A 16,802-nucleotide genomic window follows, 5' to 3' on the forward strand; every position below is an offset into this window, starting at 1 on the left:
CACAGGTGGGCACCGCTGCTCCCAGTTTGACAGAACTATTTTTTTTCCCTTTGCATGAGACGTGACATGGCATCTGCTTTGTGCTTCTGCTGTCTTTTTTATTAGACTCAAAACTACTCGTGGGCATGGTAGTACACGCTGGGAATCCCAGGACTCCGGGAGGCTGAGGTAGGAAGATCTGAAAGTCTGGGCCTAGCCTGGGCCAGTCAACAAGCCCGTCTTGTTTTGAAAGGGTTGGGGATGTAGCTCAGGGAGGAGGCCCTGCATCCAATCCCCTGAACTCTCAGGCTCACAATGCTAAGCACACACTTTACCCTAAACCAAACCCTCCCCCCGCCCCCGCCCCCGCCCCAGGCTGTCTCAGTTCAGGTAAAAGGCTGGAAGCGGTTCTAACGCCAGGAGGAATCCAGAAAAGGAAAGGCGCCTTCCGAGCATTTTAGCACACCCAGCCTTCACTGAGCAATGCCACGGCTAAGGCAGGAGGATTGCCATAAGTTCAAGGTCAGCCTGGACTACACAGCGAGACCCTGTCTCAAAAAAAGCACCAACAAAATGCACAAAGGGAAACCTGGATGTCAGCGCCCGATGACACACATGACGAGGGCAGACCCTCCCCCAGCTGGGGGGACTTCCTGTGCCTGAGACCTGAGTCTAGACACACAGGCTTCCGGCACCCAGAGCTGGCGGAAGCTGCGCGGAGAGGCTGTGGGCCACACTCCGCTTCCATCTGCCAAGGCAGACTCCATACAGTTCCCTTGCTTAGACATTCTCAAGGCCTATGCACTCATTAACCGGAAGTGATTTTCCTTAGGCTTCTCATTAGCAGGAGTGGAAGGGAAGCAGGCTTACTGAGAGCTCCACTTGCCTTCGGCTCCTGCTCCTGCACACTGCAGGGGCACTCTCTCAACAAAAACTGTGGTCTCTACCTCTACGCCAGGCCGCTCCCAGGCCACGTCTGACCTCAATATCTGCACACTCAGCCTCAAAAGCTTCCGCTTGGTTTTGCTTTTCTCCTGCCTTGTTCTCAAGCTCAGCCGCTGGCCTCCAAGCCTGACCGCCTAAGAGTAAAGACACAAACTGCTGAGCAGAGCCCACAGCTCAGAGGCTGCGGCACCGCACTGTTAGTCAGGACGTGACAGAGTATGTCTGCCCCATTTGCCCATTTTATTTTCTTCTTTTCTTTCATTTGTACGTTTCGTTTTTGAGACAGGGTCAGGCTACATAGTTCGGGCTGGCCTCAAACTCCTGCCTCAGCCTCCACAGTGCTGGGATCACAGGACTGCGCCACCACACCTGGTGTAGTTCTTTGTGTGTTTGCATGGCAGGATGGCTTATGTCATGCGGAGTTGGCTGTGACTTAACGCATCCCAATTCCATTACCTCCCCTCCCCCTCTGCCTCTTCCATCTCAGATGCCCCTTATCATTTGCAAAAGGTCTATCTTTGTGTTTCCTACTATCCATCTATCTTTTGTTTAGCTCTTTAGATTATTTATACTTTGAGTTTCTCATATAAAAGAAATCACGCAACATTTAACCTTGTGTGTCTGATCTACTTCACATAACACTGTGGTCTCGAGGTACATCCGTTTTCCTACAAATGATTTAAATGTACCCTTCTTTATGGCTGAGTAGTACTTCATTGTGTTTAAACACCGCATTTTCTTTATCCTCACTTCCAAGATTTAGCTATTATGAGTCATCCTACTCCTATTTGCTAATTAAAAAAAAAAACATACTCAATGATGTCCAAACTTCAGTTTTGTTTGGGGCCTGGTGGTGCACACCTGTAATCCCAGTACTCGGGAGGCTGAGGCAGGAGGACAGCTATGAATTTGAGGCTAATGTGAACTACACAGTGAGTTCAAGACCAGCCTAAACTACATAGTGAGACCCTATCTCAAAAAAACCAAAAAAAGTTTTAAAAAATTCAATTTTGCTGCTTACCCACCCACCCACATTTTCAGTATGTTTTAGGTGCAGCTTACCTTTTGACAGCTTTTCTTTCTCCACAGAAGACAGGCCCACACTGCCCCGAAGCAGTCAGGGAGTGGCCCTGAGTCAGAAGGCTGGCTCCGGAAGCAGCTCAGCAGGAGACCAGAGAGCCGGCTTGGTGGCAGGTATTTATGACCCTCGCCTTCCCCAGAGGGTTCGGGACAGGGGGAAGCAGTCAGCTCAGTGGGCGGTGTCAGACCTGTGCATCCAATGGCTTCCTGCTTCCGACACAACAAATCAAGCCTTGCTTGAAACTTCACTGAGCAAAATGACTCAATGCGCCTGAGTTTTGTTGTTGATTTTCTTTCTTTCTTGGGTTTTTTTTTTTTTTTTGAGTCAGGGTCTTGCTAGGCTGGCCTTCAGCTTGCAGCAATCCTCCTGCCTCAGCCTCCCAAGGGCTAGGTTTACAGGTGTGCACCACCATGCTTGGCTCAATTTTTTTTTTCAATAAAAGAAAAAAATGAAGATTGGTGCAGTGTGACCACCAGCAGATGTGCTCTCTGGCCACCAGGTGGCATTGTTGATGAATAAAAGTTAATTAACTCCTGGTCACCATCAGCCAAAATAGCAGCACAAATGTAAGGCAGCAGCACACCAGGTGCAGTCTCCAGGTTCTGCAAGTGCCTTTCTCCACGTCTCCCCCCCCCCTCCATGTGCAGGGGGCCTGGCCGCCCCTGCCACTCATTACCTTGGTGACTGTCACCAACTTAGAAGCCAGCACTCGGGGAGTACTACAGCAGCCTTCGCAGCCTTCGCTGGGCATTGTCACCGGCAGGGTTGGGGACTTTCTGCATGCAACACCTAGGGATTCCTAGATTGGGTGCTGAGGAACAGGAAGTGAGACTGTACAAGAGCTTTGATTTTTTTTTTGAGAGAGAGAAGGAGGATTTCACTATGTAGCCCAAGCTGGTCTTGAACTCAGAGATCCTCCTGCCTCTGCCTCCCAGGTGCTGGGATTATTGGCATGCACCACCATGCCTAACAAATGTTCTGAATCTGAGAACAACTCTTGCTTTGTATTACTCAGGTTTCTTCTGTTCTTCCATTAAATATGTAGTAAATCCAACAACACATGCAGCATTATGGGATGCTGAGAAAAATAACCTAGGCAATAAGCCTGTTTTACTAAGGTTCAGATTTTGAAAGAAAAATTTAAAAGCACCCTGCTTGTGAAACAAAGTTCAGATCATTTTAAGTACCAAAACAAAGACCGACATGTCAGCTTACAAAACTGACATCTTCCAGGCAGCTTAGTAAAGCAGTCAGGAGCCCGAGACAGAAATTCTTGGTCTGGCCTAGCCCTAGCCATGCGAGGTCCAGGGCTCTGGCCATGTTCCGTAGCATTTTTCCTCTCTGTTTTCTTTGGACACAGGATCTTTCTGTGTAGCCCAGCATGGCCTTGAACTTGTGATCCTCGTTACAGGTGTGTGCCACCACGCCAGACTCCAGAACATTTTTTTAAACGTACTTTTATTTATTTCTATTTTATTTGTTTACTTAGTGGTACTTGGGACTGAACTAAGGCCTTCACTCTGAGCTGCATCACCAGACTTTTCTGTTTTTCCAGACACGATTTTGCTAAGTTGTAAAACTGCCCAGGCTGTGCTCCAGGTTTTCTTTTTTTTTGGTACCCGGGATCGAACTCGGGTCCTTGCGAACTCAGGTCCTTGCGCTCATGCAGCAGGCGGTGAAAGTGTGCTCCAGCTTTTGATTCTCCTGCCTCAGCCTTCCGAATGCTAGGATCACAGGTGTGTACCATGGCACCTGGAGTAGTTTTCATTTTTATCTATTACTGTGGTGTTGGACTGAAATCCAGACCCTCTCACGTGGTGAGTAAGCATGCTGCCCTGAGCTACACTGACACTTGTGCACGACCATCCCTGGCCAAATCAACAGCTCCACACATCTTCTTTTCATATTTCATATCATTTCCTTGGGATCAATGGGGATAAAATTTTAATTTTTAAAAATATTGGATATAAACATCACAAAAACCTTTAAGTATATGAGAATATCAGTCTCAGGCAACAACTGCCAGTTTTATGTGTTATATTTTCTTAATAATAGAGGAAACTGCTAACTTGTTCTCAATGTTTTCCTTATTCACAGCAGTTAACAGATAGCAATATTGTCCTAGGCTGGGGGTGGTAGTGCACACCTGTAACCCCTGCATTCAGGAGGCTGAGGCAGGATTGATGTGTGGGGATATAGTGAGTTCAAGGCCAGCCAGGGCTACATAGTAAGACAGTCTCCAGAAAACACCAAACCCACACTAAAATATTTCTCCACGTTTGTCTCTACCACCCCAACTATCAACCAAGATGGGACTGAGGTGTAGAGGGTGTGTGTTTTGCCATCCGACAGCCAAGTGAAGAATCAAGCTCCGAGTGGAGCTGAACTGCAGTGCCCTCCAGCTGGTCCGGCTCCTGATGTGAGCCTGTGAGGGAAACACTGCCAACGAATCCTGCTTGCGACACCTTTGCCTAGACAAGTCCTGGTGACAGAGACTTGCGGCGGCTTAGGAGAATCCGGGTCAAAGCTGCACTGGGTTCGCGGAGAAGGGCTCTGTAGCCACGCGGACAAGAGAACGCAGGGTCTACGCGGGGCACGAGCACGCATACGCATGCGCATGCGCCGTCCGCACGCACCCTGCGTGCCCGACGAGATTTCCCTCCTGCGCGAGGCGAGGCAGGCAGTGGGCAGGAAAGCTGCAGTACTGCGCTGCTCGCCCTGTGAGCACACGTGTTTGTAACCCAGCAGCACGCTCAGCACCACTGCAGAGTCGTGGACCGTGTCAGCCCTGCCGCCCGATCTTCACTTAGTGCGACCCCAAAGAAGCATGCGCACTCGGTGCCACAGCACTTCATTTTTCACTTGCTGCTGGGTTGAATTTATAGCTTCAGAACACCGTAACAGATGTTTTAATATCCTACTTTTTATCTATGAGAGAAATCTTGGATTTCTAAAACCTACAGGGATTTATACCATACCGGGTGAAAGGCAAAGTCCACAGGAGAAAGTAACAGTCTGTTAAAGCAGCCTTTACTGTAACATAAATACTTTGAACTAGATCAAAGAAATTACCTGATCCACACTGATTCACAGTTCAAAGGACTGTTTTCCCCTAAACATCCAAGTGGAAAAGGTTTTTTAGAGGAATTTTTAATATATTTCCTCTACTGTGATCCCGACTGAACTTGTTTCAGTACCAGTGTAATAGCTTTTCACATATGCAAGGTTTTGTACTGAGAAAAAATTATACAATATATAACATTGGTAGAGACAAAAACATCTGAAGGTTCTACAATAGTCATTTCTGGAGGGTAGAAGGGGATTTTTACTTACATATTTTTATGGGTATAAAAGATCTCTTCAAAGAAAAAAGTGAACCTTACAAAAATAGTAAGTCACCACACAGTACCCTGTACATGGTAAATACCGCTGTGACCGCTACTTGCATTAAGTCTGCCTCTGCCTTAAATGGTGGGTTTACAACCTACTTGAGGAGACACGACAGATTCGGGGAATAACCAAGTGACCCAAAGATTCAGGCATAAAACCAAAGCTTGGCAACATCCAGGAGCCAAGACCGAGCTCAGTGGGCGTCAAGTACAGAGAAAGCCCTGGGAAGGGCACCCCTGTGTCTCACCATGCCAGAGACCAGATGTCCAGCTCAGGTGGCCTGGATTAGTATTTGTTGAATGTAAGATCCATGAAAAAGAGACTGGTGGGGTGTGATGGTACAGACCTGTAATCCCACACTCTGAGAGGCTGAGGCAGGAGGATCCCAACTTCAAACCCAGACTGAGTAGCTTTCAAAATGTGTTTAGAATAAGAAAGGGCTGGGGGTGTAACTCAGTGTGAGGTGCCTGGGCTCAGGCTCCAGTACCACTAAAATAAAGCTTGGGCAATTCTGGGCTGTATGCTATACTCTGTTTTTAGACCATGGATAAGTAAGTTTTCAACTTGCTAATCAGCACAGTGCAAGTTGGTCCCTGGGAGAGATGTGAGGAAATCACACGGCAGGCCCTGGGCCAAGCGGAGAGGACAAACCCTGAGGAAGCGGCTGCCGGGGGCTGGGGACTGGCAACCTTGAGCACAGATTCACAGGTGGGGACAGGAGAGAGCAGGACTTCTTCAGTCCTTCTCCCGGTCCTGTACTCGGCGGGAAGAACTCGTCGCTCTTACCTGTGGTTATCAATCTGAGCACAGAGCGGCAGCTTTCCATGTCCCTACACCCTGCAGCTGACTGCAGCCTACTGTGTGCCCAGATCCACCCCAGGCCCCGAGCTGGGGACAGGAGGAGTGCCCATCGTCAGGAGAAGAGAACATGAACACGGCTCTGACTCCCTGGCTTGAGTAGCCACTACCACAGTAAAATTCATAAGCTTTTAAGCTTGTGAAATCACTTTATTTTTCCTTAACTACACATGCAATGGTATGCATTCTCTTAGGTCTGCTTATGACTTGACCTTTCAAAAATACTACCGTGAATTAATTAAATAATTTATTTTATGGTGCTGGGAATCGAACCCAGGGCCTTGTACATGCTAGGCAAATGCTTTACCACTAAACTATACATCCCAGTCCCCTCCCCCAGAATTTAGTTAGAAATGGGTAGGAATAAGTCTTCGGAAAGAGAAAGAAACTTTCTAAATAAAAACAAAAAATCCTTTGAGCTGGGCATGGTGGTACACGGCTGTAACCCCAGCACTCAAGAAGCCGAGGCCGAAGGACTCCCATGATTTCCAGGCCAGTCTAAGCAGCACTGTGAGTAAGGCCAGCCTGAACTACATACACAGTAGAACCTTGTCTCAAGAAACAATCACAAAAACAAAATAATAATTTAGTTGAAAGGTTTCTACTACAGTCCAGGAAGACACCCTCAGAAGGACACCCTATAAAAACTACATTTGTCCAGAAAAAACTGTTGCGAAACAGTAGCTGTTTGAGTTGTAACAAGAACTGCTGCCTCTGGGAACTTCCACCTAGCATTCACTAAAAGAATTCCAAAAGAAACCAGCGGACTTTATCAGTCCCCATCTATGCACTGCTCAACCCTCCCAGCCACAGGCACTGAGTCAGGCCTCCTGGAGGCCCACGGCTCCCCACATTTCAAAGGCCACCTCCCTGCTCCGTGCACTGTATTCAGCAGAACCACTTGTGATTCCAAAGTGGAAATAAAAGCACTTAGCTCACAAAGGTGCTGGAAGGATTCATCGACAGAGCGTATTTATCCAAAGTAAGGACCCACCACTTAATTGGTATATGAGAATCCATGAAAACCTAACACTTCAATCCAACTCCTAAGGCTCTAAATGCACAGACAGGAGGAGCACTTTGGCGGTGGCAGCAGAAATAATCATACAAAGTAGGGAGCAATCAGAACATCGTAACACTGAGGACTGGAAAATCAAACTTTAAACAAAAATCGAACACAAAGCCTGAATATTCAAGCCCACATCTCCTGAGGTTACAGGACCGAAACTGCACAGTGAGTGCTGTGTGTCCCTGGCCATTCCACGCGGCCTTCCTTTTGGAGAAGACGTCATCTCTAAGACCCTGTATCTTCTCCCAAGTTTATCTCAGTGTGGTTCCTTAGGCCAGACAGTTGGGCTAAAGAAACGGCTTAACTTGGAATAAAACCAACCAAAATTATTTCCCGGATAGGTTCACAGTATCTAAACACCATCCAGCTATTTTGACGGGAGAGGGTGGAAGAGTAATTTATAGATACCAGATGGACCCCCCTGACCTCAAGGAGTTTATAATCCAATTAAGGAGCCATTATTTTAAATTATATAAATATAGCGAGTTTACAAGGAGCCACATAAATATCTGCTACGTCACATGGCATTGAAGCTAAGAGTCACAGGACAGAAGGATCACAGGTGGCTTCCAAGAGAATGGAGGGGCGGGGCACGGTGGCGCACACCTGTGATGTCAGTACTTGGGGGGCTGAAGCAGGAGGATCATGAGTCTGAGGCTACGTTGGGCTTCACAGTGAGTTCAAGGCCAGCATGAACTGCAGAGCAAGACCCTGTCTCAACCCCCCAAATAAAAATCATTTCTTAACCCTAATTAGTTCCTCATAGTTCACCTCCAGGAAGCTGCACACATTATCGGCTGTGGCTCTGCACAGCCCCTTGCATCTCGCTGGCATGTTGAACGCACACTTGACACGGGCGCGGAGGTGGTGCACACGCAGGCGCCCGCCGCCCAGGCCCTCAGCAGAGCTGCGCAGCGCTTGGGGCCCAGCCAGGTGGCCCCTCTCCCGAGGCCGGTACCTCCACAGAAAGCACCCAGCGGCCGTAGCTCCGGGGAGGCTTCAGAGACCCGCTTCTCGCTGGGCCTCCAGGCTCCTTCCTTGCTTCCCTTTTCCTCATATTTATTATTTATTTTTGCAGTGCCGGGCATCGAACCCAGGGCCTCACATGAGTGCTTAGCGCTCTACCCCGAAGCTGTACCTCCAGTCCTTTTTATCTGATCTAGAGACCGGGTCTGGTAAAGTTGCCCAGGCTGGCCCAGAACCTGCAATCCCTCTTGCCTCAGCCTCCTGGAATTACGGGCTCTTTCAATTATTACAGTGGTAAACTAGACAGACAGCTCTGTAACTTCCCAAAAGATACAGTAACCAAGAAACCGAAATGAGGGTACAGCTACCGACAGCAGCCACACTGAGCGTGGAGCTCAGTGACCAACTGCGTGAGTGAACATTGCCCATGCGCGGGCAGGCCCCCGCCCTGCTGACTGCAGACTGTGGACAGGAGGAGCGGCCGCTAAGCAGGTGATTCCTTTTGGTTTGTTTTGAGACCTATCTCACTGTGTTGGCCGGGCTCCTCTCACACTTGGGGGCTCAAGCTATGTTCTTGCGTCAGACTCTCAAGCAATGGAACTAAGATGTGTGCCACTGTGTGCGCCCGGAAGTGCCCCTCTAAGGCTGATTGAGCTTTTTGTCTTGTTTTGTTTAAGACAGAGTCTCACTATGTAGTTCAGGCTGGCTCCTAACGCTCGGGAACCCTCCTGCCTCAGCCTGCCAAGTGCTGGGACTGCAGGTGTTTGCCACCATGCCCACCTGCCAAAGCTCATTCTCAGGTAGTTGGGAAAGTGCCTTCCCGGGATGAATAATATGAATGAAGAATGACCAGCATGTGGGGCTGGGATGGCGACCGCCACACTGAGCGACAGGGAAGACAGGCAGGAAAGCCCGGGGTGCGCATGCTCAGAGACCATCAGCGACCGACCGGAAAGCCGCCAGGCTGCAAACACCCCTGCACAGTGCCTGAGGACAGAGGTCCGGGAGGGGGACTCGAGGAGAGGCCCACCTGTCAGCAGCAGCTGGTACTGCGGGATCCTCTGCACCGGCTTGAGCAGGTAGTGCTTGACGGCCAGGCTGGCGCAGCGAGGGCTCATCTGAAAGGAAGAGGCACCGCTGTAAACACGGTGACTTTTTAAATTTTTATTTATTAATTTATTTTTTGGTACCGGGGATTGAACTTGGGTCCTTGAGCTTTTGAGGCAGGCAGCGGAACCACTGAGCTAAATCCCTGGGCCCCCCTACACTTTTATTTTTAATCTTTTGTTTTGTTTTGCTGGAGACAGGGTCCCGCTATGTAGTTCAGGCTGGCCTCAAGCTCCAGGCGATCCTCCTGCCTCAGCCTCCCCAGTGCTGGGCTCACAGGCGTGCGCCCTCTCACCCTCTACAGGGTTGGAACCACATCCCGATTTGACCATGAAGGCCCCTTGTTCCTGCCCACAAGCTCTCTACTCAGCCTGCAGACACCTCCGTCCACTCCCGTCTGCTCTCCACTTGGCGCTCACGGTGAGGGCAGCACAATGGCCAGGTGAAGATGGCCCTGGAAACACTGCTCATGCCTCTCACACAGCACAGGTGCCCAGGGGTGGCAGGAGTGTTTGCAGCTTTACTCACATTTCTTTCTTTTCTTTTCTTCTATTTTTTTGACAGGGTCTAACTTTGTAGTCCAAGCTGGCCTTGAACTCACTATGTAGCCCAGGCTGTCCTTGAACTTGCAGCAATCCTCCTGCCTCAGGAGACTGCTGGGATTATAGGCGTGTGCCACCACGCCCTGCTTCTTCCTTTCCTTTTGCAGTACTGGGGATTAAACCCAGGGTCTCCTGCATGCTAGGCAAGTGTGGTACCACTGACTAAACTACATCCCCAGCTCTTTTAAAATTTTTGTTGAGTGGGGCGTGGTGCAAAGGGAGGGAGACAGGGAGGGAGAGAGAGAGGGGGAGAGAGGGGGAGAGAGAGGGAGAGAGAGGGAGAGAGGGAGAGAGGGGAGAGAGAGGGAGAGAGAGGGAGACAGGGAGAGAGAGAGGAAGAAGGAGGAGGAGGAAGAGGAAGAAGAGAAGGAAGGAAGCAGGTGGATTTCATGTAAGCACCTTTCCGAAGAGTGCGAACTCTTCCTGTCTTCTGGCTTTTCTCTGGTTGCCAAAGAAACACTACAACTTACTGGACATCAACCAAATCCTCAGTCCATCATCAGCTGCCATAACGATATCACACGGCCTTTTTTGATAAAATAAAAACCCGTGGGAGGTTGAGGCAGGAGGATTGCCGTGAGTTCGGTACCACGCTCAGCCCAAACTCATTTGTAAGAAGCGTATTATATCCTTTCCCCCACATCAAGCTTGTGCCCCCCTCACTGTCCAAACACAGGGCTTTCGCTGACACACGCAATAAACAGGTGATTCATTTAGCTTAACTTTGACACCCAAAGTATGTTATCTACTTATCTATAGCAAAACATTCTTTCCAGTTCCCTTCCATCTTCGCAGGTTAATGGTAGATGAACAGAAGGAAGAAAAGGTTAGGATACAAATAAGAAATGCCCCCTCTGGTGATCAGATTCACCAGCACAGGAAGCAACAGTGTTGGGGAAGCTGGGGAGACAGGATGAAGGTTTAATGGTCACAATCTCAGTGTCCCCAGAGGAAACGTGGTCTGCAGGTGAATTAGCATGGCAGTACCAATGTATGTAATACTACTGGACTGTACATTTAAAACTGGCTAACAAGCAGGGGACTTAGCTCAGTAGTTTCGCCGCCTGCTGTGCAAGCGCAAGGACCTGAGTTCAATCCCTGGTACAAAAAAAAAAAAAAAAAAGTCTAACATACAGCTAGGTGTGGGAGTGCACACCTGTAATCCCAGCACTTGGGAGGCTGAGGCAGGAGGATCTCTGTGAGTTCAAGGCCAGCCTGGTCTACACAGCAAGACCCCGCCTCACAAAACAAACAAACAAAAAAGGCCAAACTGTAACCTGTTATTATGTGATTTTCACCACAAAAGTCCCATCCAAATTTTTTTTTTAATTTAAAACCATCCAATGTGTGGCAACACCTTAATAGGAAGTAAATCTGTGTACTATTTTGAGTTCTTACCACTCGATGAGGTCCAATTCTTCTCTAACTGGGAAAGGATCCCCCATCCCTACCCTGGGAGCCCAAGCAGTGCTAAGGTGCATCCTCAGTCCTTCTAAAATTTTTATTTTGAAACAGGACCAAGTTGCTCAGGTGGGCCTCAAGCTCGAAATCCGCCTGCCTCAGCCTCCCAAGTAGCTGGGATCACTGGCCTTCGCCTCCAAATGCACTTGTTTGCAAGCTTTGTTTACAATGAGTGCAAACTGTGTTAAAGTTAAGAGAGGGAAGAGCAGTTCCCCATCAGCCGGCTGTGAATACCTCGAACTCTCTGACCACAGCAGCAAAGCCCGAGTTCCTCCTGCACTGTTCGTCCAGCAGGGCTATGTTCTTATCAAATTCTCTGATGTACGTGGAGTACATTTTCAGGTACGGGCCCTTCTTGACAAAGATATCAGCAATCCTCAGTTGCTCGGTCCTAGAAGAGAGGAGACGCACAAACATAAAAGGAGAGTCGTTAGTGGGTCCAGAAGACACCCAGCATTGAGCAGTGCCGGCTAAGCAGCTAGTTTACCTCGCTTTTCTCTTCCCACAGGGCACAGCCGCAGCCCTCTGTCACCATCCCCTCCCCAGCACAGGTCACAGTGTGGCCGGGCTCTGCCTGCGCTAGGACTCGGCCTCTCTGCGTCTCTTCTTGCCCCTCTATCCCATTCTTCAGCACAGTCAGAGTCTAAAGATTGAACATCAGGCCGGGCATGGAGGTGCACAACTGTAATCCCAGTACTCGAGAGGCTGAGGAAGGAGGGACATCATGAGTTTGAGGCCAGCCTGCACTATACAGTGAGTTCAAGGCCAGCCTGAAATACAGTGTGAGGGCCTGTCTCAAAATACAAATAATAATAAATTACCAAAGTGAGCAATCTAGGGCTGGGAATGCAGCCCAGTGGTAGAGCACCTGCCTTGCATGCTCAAGGCCCTGGGTTCACTCCCCAACAACACACACAGACACACACACACACACACACACACACACACACACACACACACCAACCTACACGCAAGCACCAAGAGAACTCCTCCCACAAGTGGACTCCTCAAGGTCTCATCTAAAATGGAAAACTCTGGGAAATCCTGAAACTCATCCCGTTCTTTACCAGTTCGACATTCTCTCCTCCAGCTCGCTCAGGAGATCTCGGTTGAGCTCATAGAGCTGAGGCAGGTAGTACAAGATCTGATTCAGGATCCGCTCTTCGATCACGGGCTTCCCCAGCTGCCTGGAAGCATGGGCCACGGCATCGCGGAAGTCCTGCGGGAGGGCAGAAGAGGAAAACTGCACACACATGTGACTCGGAAGAGCTCTTCCCACTTCCCTTCCTGCAGGGACACACGCTGCAGGACTGTGGCCTGTATAGAATTACAGATCTAGAGTACCCACTCCTCCCACCCCACTCACCTGGATAGGAAATTTTGAAAATACTTAACAGTACCTAGGGTGAATATTTGATTTGGTGTTTTTGAGACAGGGTCTCACTGTGTCATTCAGGCTGACCTTGAACTCACAGCAATCCTTCTGCCTCAGCCTCCCAAGTGCTGGGACTACAGGCGTGCGTCATACCTGGCAGATATTTGATTTTAAAAAAGACTATTATATTGTTCTTAAACACTTTAGTTTGATCCTTAAACTTAGCAATTAAAACAAAGAAGGTGTCTGGAAATTGTATTCTAACTGTAAACTTTGAAGTTACTTTAGTAACATCCTATCAACACAATTCGTTTATTTTAAAAGTCCCCAGAAGATTCTGAGTCATTTTATTCAAGGTTTAAGAGTCCCTTTGTAACCCAGGTGTGGTGATACATGCTTGGAACCCCAAGACTTGGGAGGCTGAGGCAGGAGAATCGCTGTGAGCCTGACCCCAGCTTGGGCTACACAGCGAGACCCTGTCTCAAAAAGCAAACAAACACACACGAGAGTCCCTCTGTCCACTTTCAATAATCACTTCCCCAACGACTGGTGCACTCGAGGTAAGGGTTGCCAGGGAGGCACGGGCTTGCTCATCAGTCCTGGTATTAGGCCCTTGCTCCAGACTTTCTGTGTTTCCTTGGGCCACTCCCTTCGTTCCGTGGGTGGCAGGTATACAACTTTAATTAGGTTCTGCACAGAAGTCTGCAATGCAGGCGGCACACAGAGGCAACACAGTGTTTACTTTGGATCTTATATTCTCCCTCTCTCCCTAGCCCCAGTCAGCTCACTAGGATTTATCCTGCCCACAAATGAAACCGTCTCTTCACACTTTCCTGAGAGGCAGGTTTCTGCAGGACCCTGGAGCCCTGGTTTAATGTAGGTTAGCAGCACCACACCCAGCTCCCAGAGGACCTGGGAAGGCAGGTAGCAGATAAGTGCCTGCCTGCCTCTCCCTGGGCCTGGGGCTGGGCTTCGAGAGGCAGCAGAACAATAGTGGAATCTGTTCAGCTGCCCGGAGAGCCAAAAACAAAGACCTGTTCCTGAGAAAAAGCAGTTTTACTTAAAACCGGAAAGCAAAGGTTGGGAGGAATGACTCTCACTAGGCCTTGTCTCCAGCTGCTTTCCCTGCAGGGACTCAGCCAAACAAACACATGTTCCTCACCCCAGTGTCCCTTATACAATTCTTTAGGCCTTCAGGTATAGTTTAAAATTATAAGAAAGCATTTTTTCTAAAGTATAGCTATTTCTCTTTCATTTCTTTCTCTTTTTTGAGACAGATCTCACTGTGTGGTTCAGGCTGGCTGCCTCCTCGGCATGTAAGCCAGGCTGGCCTCGAATGCAAAGGTAACCAACCCTCTTGCCTCAGCCTCCCAAGTGCTGGCAGGCCCAGCTTACAAAGGGGCTCTGTTAAAGCTATTTCAAAGGCATTTTAGGCAAGTCAAACCCTCTCAACTAATGCTGAAGACCCTCACTTAGGACTCAGAATCATCTTTACTGGTCCAACAGTCACACTGGCCCAAAGGAACCAACTACTTAGGCCAGGAACTAAAGAGCGAACTTCTATAACTAAGTAGTATAATATATACCAAGAATGTATAAACAGCATCACCTGCAATCCAGAAAACCACACTACACATCTCCAGAAACCCAGTGGCTACTGGCAGCTCCATTCCCAACAGCTTGCTGCCCTCCCCACCCACATTTACCAAGGCAGAACAAAGCTGCTTATTAACACTATTGAGAACCCTTAGAAGGCCTTGAGCCAGAGTACAGGACACATTCACAAGGAACTCCCCAGACTGCAAGGGTATTCACCATAGGACAGTTAAACATCTTCTGTGGCACTTTGCACGCCCCTGAGACACAAGAGCTCCTTGCTCAGCAAGAGCCCGGCCTTCCCTGTCCTCCAGCAGCACAGGAGAGGAGAAGGTTGGTTTTCCGGTTGGAAGGAATTTTCTGGGCTATGGCAATGACAGCTCTTCGGGACCGACCCAGTGTGGACCCAGTGTGGCTCAGCTGCTGGCCACAAAGGCAACCTGTTTGCTTAGGCACATTAAAGAATCCAGTCAGACCCTAGGCGCTGGCCACCCAGCTGCCGCCAGAGCAGAGGCCTTAGACACGTGTCACAGGTGCAGTCACTTCCCAGCCCTGCTCATCTGCAGGCAGCTCTCGGAGAGTTATGCCCCACGTCTTTCTTTTTATAAATTATGAGTGGCATGTCAGATAAAATAAATTTTACCCCTTTCCCCCCTTAACCCCCTCTCCTCCCTATGCACAAATGCCTTGTTTCCATTTTTTCCTTCTATTTTCACTTTTTTCTCGTCCCTTCCTTCTTTTCTTCCCCCCTCCTCTCTTAAAAACTGGTAATTTAGAGAGGATTTATTCATGAGGCCCAGAAGGTTAGGTGTTCTGACAGATGCCGGACAGTCTCTGCCTGAACTAACTAGTGGGGTTCTGGGCCTTTTGGAGGTCCGCCAAGTGCTTCCTTGTAAAAGAGGTGTGAAGCTCCAGCCCGCCGTCTGCGCCTGCTACCCACCCCACCATCACAGTGATGCCGGGTGACACCAGCTGCCCTGACCAGGCCGCAGCAGGACCTGTCTGCAGCAAGAGCCCTGCTCGGAGGCCTCCTCGGCTGGACCAGAATCTGTCTTTCCAGTACCAGGGATCGAACTCAGGCCCTTGCGCTTGCCAGGCAGCCATGTTGCCACTGAGCTACATCCCTGCCCTGGGCCGGAGTCTACTGCCGCTGCTTCTCTGGGCATCAGCCACCAATTCCCAATCTGCCCTGGCCTTGTGGGGAACCAGCCCGACCCCCGCCGCAGCAGGGTGGCTTGCAGCCCGAGCCTCTGGCAATGGTGCTCACACTGACACCGGCCTGCCAAGCTTTCACGAGTGTCACTGGATGCTCGTCTCTCCCATGGCAACTACTGGTTTTCTCCTCGTTTTCTGAAAATGGACCAGGGCAGCAGTGGCAGGTGCAGCTCAGCGGTGGAGCTCCTGGGTTCAAGCCCCAGCACGGGGGAAAGGCTGCCCTGCCCAGGCCGACCCAGCGCACACCAAGGGCTCCGCCTCAGTCTCCATCCCCGTAACTGCCCAGGTGGCAGTGGCCCCATCCTGCTCCCTCACTCTCGAGCCACCATCTGGGACAGCAGTGCAGGCCCCAGGGTGGCGCAGCTAATCCCACACAGTGTCTGAAACCTCTCAACTCTTCAGGAAGCTCAGCAGTGCTAACAACGGGTACAGCTGCAAAGAGGTAACTTGGGGGGCGGTGCTGGGGATAGGGCCCTACCTTTTTACTTTTTTCATTTTCAGATAACGACTCACTAAGTTGCTAAATTGCCCAGGCTGAGCTGGAAGTTGTGATCCTCCTGCCTCAGCCTCCCAGAGTGCAGGGATTACAGGCATGCACCATCAGGCCTGGCTAATATCTGTTATTTTCTTACACGAGGGATGACTACCACATATGTTTGATGATTTTTCTAAATATTAAGAGCCAGGATAACTTGGGAGGGTGTGACGACACTTCAGAGCCAGAGACAGAGCTATTTTGGGGCAGAAGACTCTGAATTCACTAGCGCTTCCTTGACTGAGTCGGTGCGGGTGACAGACAGCAGACCAGCACCTCCAGATCAGACCCAGGGCTGTTTTTCACTCTAGAGGAGCAGGGCAATAACATCCACGATGGAGGGAAAGGGAGTGCGGAGCTGGGGCCGCCGCAGAGGCTACCAGTCTGGACTGGAGATACTCCAGCCTTCAAACACGAACCCTACCACGGTCTGCAGCTCTGGTTTCTGGTCACAGGAACCAGATGTTTGTTCAAGCTGGAATTTTTAGAGATAGAAATGGGCCTCCAAATGATAAGGCACATCATAACTTTTTTTTTTTTTTTTTGAGACAAGATCTTGCTATGTGGAGCAGCCTGGTCTCGAAATCACAGTGATTCCCCTGCCTCAGCCTCCCCAGTACTGG

At 49.6% G+C, this 16,802-nt stretch overlaps 1 protein-coding gene across 4 annotated transcripts in view; it reads right to left on the reverse strand.

The window, feature by feature from the left end:
* The window catches only part of Fgd6 (FYVE, RhoGEF and PH domain containing 6), a 97,184-nt gene that overhangs the window by 18,964 nt on the left and 61,418 nt on the right, over positions 1-16,802 (reverse strand). For all 4 annotated transcript variants that reach the window (XR_015443542.1, XR_002395009.2, XM_004844932.4 and 1 more), the window contains exons 6-8: positions 12,526-12,677; positions 11,693-11,849; positions 9,319-9,406 (exon numbers count right to left, since the gene is read on the reverse strand). Coding sequence is in view for 2 of the 4 variants with exons in the window: in XM_004844932.4 (XP_004844989.1) it covers positions 9,319-9,406; positions 11,693-11,849; positions 12,526-12,677 (397 nt within the window). In the remaining 2 variants the exon portion in view is untranslated. The remainder of the gene's footprint in view (positions 1-9,318; positions 9,407-11,692; positions 11,850-12,525; positions 12,678-16,802) is intronic.

This window comes from Heterocephalus glaber, unplaced genomic scaffold, assembly GCF_053883595.1.
Source record: "Heterocephalus glaber isolate CG9 unplaced genomic scaffold, H.glaber_assembly_v1.0 deba00001572, whole genome shotgun sequence".
Classification (NCBI taxonomy): domain Eukaryota; kingdom Metazoa; phylum Chordata; class Mammalia; order Rodentia; family Bathyergidae; genus Heterocephalus; species Heterocephalus glaber.